Below are 7237 nucleotides of genomic sequence, written 5' to 3' on the forward strand. Positions count from 1 at the left end.
GGCGCACACAGAGCTGTTTGCTGGGCTCCTCACACATCTGAATGGCCAAACACCTGCTCGTTCTGGCAAACTGTCCCATCAAATCCCTTCAAAGAACAGGAAGATGTGTTTTTATGAGCTGCATTTCTCATGGTTTTAAAGAAGAACCTCTTTAAATTAATCCATCCTCCCTGTCAACATGGAATGATTGTGCAACTGCTGTGTAGTATCCAAGCTAAGTTTTAGGTTTCAGTTTTTCTTTCCCCCTATTTGAGTAGAATTTCTGTGAATTTCTCTGCGTGGACCGTGGTATTATTCTCTATCTTTTTAGTTAAGAATGACCATTGAAATGTTTTATTCTCTTTTTATTCAGGTGTCACATGAGAAGAGTAATCAATGTCCAAATTAGTTTCCCAACAGCACAATAAAAGCATAAAAACATAAATATCAATAACTTTGCAATCTTTTATTCACTTGGCAGTCATTGTAACGTAAAGCATCTGCACAGCATCAATAAATAAAACACTGAAATAAAAGTGCAATTTCACAGCATATCTGGGTTGTTATTACAAGGAAACAATATGGTAGAGCTGAGGGTTGAATGTGTCAGAAACAATCGATGCACACAATGTGAGAGATGCTAAATATCGTGACGGATTTTCTATTAGGATGGGCAAGAAAAACACACATTTCACAATTGAAACCCACATCTGTGCTCAGATTTTCCTAAGATCTCAGACAAGCATCATCTTCATCTGATCTCCTTAATACACACTGGATTCTCATATTGTTTCAGCAGTTATAAGTGGATTTGTATGATTTTTTAATGAGCAGGGGTTGTTCCTCCGTTGAGCGCACTGTGCCAAAGCTCAAGCGGCATCTTGTGTCAGCAGGCATGAGCCATCTCCATAGAAACATTATTAGCCATGCGTTGCCTGAGGTGGTTGGCAAAGTCCACCTGCGTCTGAGAGAGCACTTTGTTTATGATCGTCTTTGGGATCCAGCCCTGCGAATGACAAAGACAATGTTAGATTGGGTAACAGGATGTTTAGATGCTGTAGTTCTTGAACACGTTTAAATGTAAATCATTGTTGTTATAGAGGGAAAGAAAACACAGACATGGCAGACATATACCTTTAGATCTATACTTAGTAACCAGGTGAACTTAGTCTTATTTGGGTCTTCGGCACAGGGCTTCATGACTATACAGGTAGGTCCGTTCTCCGCTCTGGAAAATTTAATGATCAATGCACGACATCAGTAAACGGTACAAGGTATTTTCATTCACCCATTACACATAGATAGTCTGATTCATTTACTTCCTACATAAATGCGTGCACATATGAAAATTATTTTCCCCCTCAGGCGGTTACTCACCTCACTACACCCCTTTGTTCGGGCATGTTCGCGTGCTGAGTGGACATTCCAGCCAGGAAGCAGGAGGATCCCCGACGTTTGGCACAGCGGACGCTGACAAAGTCCCTTGGTCCCACCACATTGCCGGGTGTCTCTGCAGCAACCTCGTGGGTAACCATTGTGTCCTGGCCGATCTTTTGAAGGATCTGTGGGATCCCATTGTGAAAAAGTAGCACAATCTAAAGAAATCCCTGGACATATTCCAATGCTGCCTCTCTCTTACCTTGACCTGTTTGACATTGGGGTTCCACTCCCCCATTTGCTCCATATTTCCCACCAGCTCCTCGTAAAGATTGTCAGGATGTTGCTGCAACACCACCTCCAGCTTGAACACCTTACCGATGTCAGGCAACACCTTACTCAGTACTTTGTCTCCATTTGCCTGAGGAGGGGTGTAAACAAGCACTGGAAGTATTCATATTTTCGTTCACATTCAATGATACAATGGATATTGTCAGATTCTCATCAGAACTGTCAGTCATGAGACCAACACATTCAATTAATCAGTACTTTAGTGAAATAGTCTTTCATTGTGTGCGTCCTGTCTCTTTACTCACGGCTACAGTTTCAATGGTCCAGCCGTCCAGTTCGCTGAGGATGCTGATGGCCTTCCGCAGTGCATCCTCACCTTGCTTCACGTAAGACATCTCTTCCTCGCTGTACACTTCCTCCTCTTCAATCCGAGAACCTATAAAGTGAAACATGTTACTCAACTCCCAATATTATGTTCCTGTATTTTTAGGGAAAGACACATCGCATGCAAAACAGTGATATCTGTGTATGTCTTGGACAAAAGCTCTTATAATATTTCAGCTTTCAAGCGTGGTCATTCACGGCAGCATTATTTCTGTCAAATGATAACACGTAACAACTCACTGAGGAGGGAGCTTCGTCGGCGGACTTGGCTGATCCAGTTACTGGGGCCTGGACCTGCCAGCCGGTTCAGCTCATGATGAATGGCCACTATGGCATTCTTCCTCAAACCTGTGAGGCAGAAGCAAAGTGTACACAGTTACTACAATTCTGAATGCATTGACTGCACTAGCAGAGAGGAACACACAAGAAAAGAAAAATAACAAAATAACTTTTTTTTTTCATTGATCCGTTTAACCACCACTCTGATCCTGGGCTCCATGCTGAACTCCACTGACAAAATGTGCATTTATGAATAAAAGGTAAAACAGGGCAAAAACCAGGACTAAACAGCATTCTCACTTACCAGTCATGTTCCTCATGTGTCGATAGGAGATGCCAGCACACAGTTTGATGGTGGCAGGCAGCATTTTCTGTGATAGGAGTTTATTGCAGTTTTAAGAAAAAAAGTCACAAAAATGCAATATTTGGCTGAGCTGTAAAACTTCTTGTGAGGACGGGAACCAACGTCTGACAGTGGTGTAGAGGATTTCTAACTATGGAGGTTTGAACGTGTCTGTATTTATAAGAGTGCTGCAGCACAAGGCCGCCGGGCTATCACCAAGAAGATAAACACACACATCACCTCACTGTACCGACCATGTTGCCAAGGTTGCCTGGCGCACACGACGAGCATGTCTCAGGCTCTCACAAACACAGAGTCAGATAACGTCCAGTGCCCAGGCACACTGCATTGCTCACAAACACACACACACACACGCACACACACACACACACACACACACACACACACACACACACACACACACACACACACACACACACACACACACACACACACACACACACACACACACACACACACACACACACACACACACACACACACACACTCCCATTTCAGAAGTGATACAGGACAGCCTAAAAGAGAGGTCAGTGGGAGAGACCGTGAGTGATTCATCATCCATTACAGGCTACACAGTCACTGGAATTTGAGGGCGAATGACAACCATTAACCCAGATGTTCTGTCTGGATTTATGACACTTGCTCGTAAAAACGTACCAAAAACTGACCTTGACACAGATTTGTCTTAATTTTATTAGAATGGCTCAGAGACATGATGTTGAACTGATGTTTAAGAAGTCAGCTACAGAAATGGATACATTACTTCTGTTCGGGTTCCTAGAGACTCCAACTGTAAAACATGGTTAAAAATATCAGTTATCTGTGTTGACAGTGCGACTTGGACTTTTATTATTTGAGTTTAACAGTTTTTTTTATAAAAGGTCTAACAGGGAGTCTATTTGACCCCAAACATTAGTCCCATCAATATGAGGACTAAGTTACTGTACATATCTTTGTCAGTAAATCACCTTTTAGGGAACAAAAGGAATATACATTTTTTCCTATAGTATAACCCCATTTCCAAAAGAGTTGGGACGCTGTGTAAAATAGAAACATGATGTGATGATTTGCGAAATATTGAAACCTAATATTTAATTGAAAATAGCACAAAGTCAATACTGTATATCAAATGCACTGAGAAATGTCATTGTTTTTCAAAAATGATGTGCCCATTTTGAACTTGATGCCAGTAACCATCCATCTTCAACCGCGTGTCCCTATCGGGGGAAAAACCCCACGCAGGCACGGGGAGTATCCAAACACTGACAGTGTTGTTAAAAGAAGAGGTGATGCAACAGAGTGACATGACCCTGTACCAGTTGTTTTCAGACATATTGCTGGCATCACATTCGAAATAAGGGTATCATTTTTAAAAACAATAACATTTTTTGGTTTCAACATTTTAAATGTTGTCTCTTTCAATTACATATGAGGTTTCAATAATTCAAATGATTGCATTCTGTGTTATTTAGATTTTACACAGTGTCCAAACTCTTGCATGCAGGGTTGGAAAGGGGAATGTACATAGAACATATAAACTTGAAAAATTTAAACTATTTTGGTGCATTCACAATGTATTTTCCATAATTCATCACTTGCAAATCCAACCGGTGTCAAATAGAGGAGTCAGGTCAGCATTTTTCTTCATGTTGGCTTTTAACAGAAATATATAGCTATAGCTATATTGTCTCATTTGCCAAAATAATACAGACACAGATGACACAGAAAACAGGGCATTCAATGGTGGTTAGACTTTTCACACACTTCACAATACCAACATTCGAACTTTAGCGTCATTATTCTGCTTCGGCCTCTCTCTTAACGAGTTTGAATCACTCTGGACGTTTTTACATAAGGCTTGCTCAAAATGGCACACCATGATCTGTTAGTAACATGTTTTATCAAAGTGCTCACAGGTTTTGACAACCTTGCTTTCTCCGTCCAAAAACAATCCAAAATGATCTAACAGCAATATTGTCTCAGCGAGCTCACGTCAAGCATGCTCTCAGAGTCAACAGTTTACATGACCACAGGAACGGAAACCTGTCAGGAGGTCATCTGATTAGTGAACAGAGAAAACAGCAACACATGAATGCATCTCAAAGAAAGACTAAAGTCACCTTAACCTGCAACCTTGCGTACCTCTGGTTAAATGACAGAAATTATCCATTAGTCACTCCGGCCTTCTGCGGGGTGATGTCTCTCATTTAGTTTGGGAACACACAGGCCTAGTTCTATCTGACCCATTACTCAACCACAGTGGGCAGACCAGGCAGAAACCCGTGTCTCTTAAAGCTCGTTTTCTTCTTCTGAGACAAAGAGTCAGGAGCCAAATTGGGTCATAGGCTTGTTTCTAATTGCTTCCTATTTGACAAGAGCAGCATTATGCTTTAATGAGCCTCAGTCCTGTCCTGGGGCAAACTGCATTTCTCAAATGTGGATGCTACACTGGCGGTGAGGGTTTAAAACCAGGAGAAGGTGAGAAAGTTTTTGGTTGCAAAGAGGTAAACGGGTTAGTTGGATTTGACGATGACACTTAGTTTTAAATTTCTTCTTTTAATCAAATCACATGCATTGCTTGTAAATAGCTACGGTTTGTTGGGCTTTTGGGGAAATATGTTTGTAACCTTCTGTTGAAAATAACACAAGGAACCTGCGCATGTCTCTTTAAGACCCCTCCTGGAAAAGCCCAGCCTGCTCTGAGGGGTCAGTGTGTCCAGGTCTTCCGCATTTGTAATCTTGGGGTCTCTACAGCTTTTTGATACATTCACAGTATTTAGTTGAATTATTTACATTATTAAATATTATATTATTTAACTGTCTGTAGGAGAACATGCTGCCATCTATGGAAGTCATGTTTTTCCATAAAAATGTAAAAGTAATAATTTACCACTGGGGATCTTTGGACGAGTTTTTCTCCCTGAAGTATGTCCAGCTGGTATTTATATTTTGAAACACCTTGTGATGCAACTGCACAATAATTGTCTAGAAGATAGGAGTGTATGAAAATATGTCACGTTCCTGGTCCATAATGTCTATTTATAATAAGAAACCGGTTATTAAACTACTGCAAAATAATACTGCAAAAGTGTAGTATAGCAGTATCGTGTCCCTACTGTCTACTGCTCAATGTACATGAAGATTATGTTGGAACATAATATATCTAATCATTTATATGTGTTTTGAATATAACCATTGTAGACAGAAATAAAGAGACAGGCAAACTGTGGAGTACTCAAACTATAGCACAGAGTTTATTGGGACTTGAAGGACACAGTGGGTTTGGCTTTCACATGCACTCAGCACTTTGCTGTACATCACATTAAGGAGAACTCCGTCATCGACTCTCTCCTCACCCTCCTTCCCTCCACTTCCAACAAAACCGTGTGAGTCTGCGTGTATTTGTGTTGACGCATTTCCCAGCGAAACAAACAGAGCATGACAGTCACAGAATAAACAAAGTGCTGATGTCTGTGTGGGCATTGTCTGGGAGATCATGCTAACAAGGAGGCACTTCAGTCTGATTCAGATTCGTTCCTTTTTTTCCATATCAAATACGCAGAGAGAGAAAAAAAAAAAACAGGCTTGCGTGAGATCGGTAAGGACGAGCGGCTTTCACGACCTCAAAGGGGGAAAATACCACATTCTTAAAACGCGCAGGAAAGAATGAGCTCTTCCTCTCTTTTAAACTGGCTGTGCTGCTGCGAGAAGGCCACTTCTTTGTGTGGTGTTTGCGGGATACTCTGGCGTCTTCTTCTCCTCCTCTGCTCTGACACGAACGATTGCAATAAAATTCAGATGAGATAAATCTCTCACAAAGCCTGTGATACCCTGTGTATTTTTTAGACACAAAACAAAGAGGAAGGCCCTTTAGATTTGTGAGGCATTTTGAAGAGCATGTTAAGGGGCAAAATATTAAAAAAAACCTGCACATGTGACAACAATGGCTATGCAGCAATATCTTTGAAATGGAAAAAGGCGAAGGGAGAGCAAGAACACTTTAGATCCAGATGTAGAAAACAAGCGGCGCGTGACAATATCAATACAATAATGTGCCTTGATGATCAGAGGTAAAGACATTTTCATTTTGGTGAAGAAACAGCATGACGTTTTAAAATTGTGCAACTTGAAAGTCAGGCTGAGTGCATGTGTTCCTCTCCACTCCATGGGGACTGTGCAGAGAAATTGAGAGCAAAACAAAAAACAAAACAAAAAGGAGAGATTTGTTTCTGTACAGCATATTCATTTGTTTCCACATAATGTCAAATATAAAGTGACACTGTAAAATCGAGGGAGAAATCGGCGCGTTGTACTGTATACGATTCTAACATCAGTGGAATGAGGTATGCAGAAGCGAAAAGGGGATACAGCTGTCCATACTTACACTTGTCATGCAATGAAAACACAACACGATTCTCACAATTCTGTCTGTGTACGTCTATCTGATTGTGTATGTATGCACGTGTGCTTTAAGCGATATGATATGTCTGCAGGCTCATATTTTAGAGGAAGTGTATAAAACAGGTCACGCGTATGGATCCTCCCGTGTTTGTAAACGACGGC

General features: G+C 41.1%; 1 protein-coding gene across 1 annotated transcript; it reads right to left on the reverse strand.

The window, feature by feature from the left end:
• Positions 1-865: 865 nt before the first annotated feature.
• On the reverse strand, positions 866-2678 carry star (steroidogenic acute regulatory protein; the record flags this gene model as incomplete). Its single annotated transcript, XM_083913167.1, has 7 exons — positions 866-985; positions 1114-1207; positions 1357-1541; positions 1619-1777; positions 1953-2083; positions 2272-2379; positions 2615-2678. The coding sequence occupies 7 exons, from the start codon at positions 2676-2678 to the stop codon at positions 866-868; spliced, it is 861 nt and encodes a 286-aa protein (XP_083769293.1).
• Positions 2679-7237: the final 4559 nt, after the last annotated feature.

The sequence above is a fragment of the Echiichthys vipera genome (genome assembly GCF_963691815.1).
Source record: "Echiichthys vipera genome assembly, chromosome: 4".
Taxonomy (NCBI): domain Eukaryota; kingdom Metazoa; phylum Chordata; class Actinopteri; order Perciformes; family Trachinidae; genus Echiichthys; species Echiichthys vipera.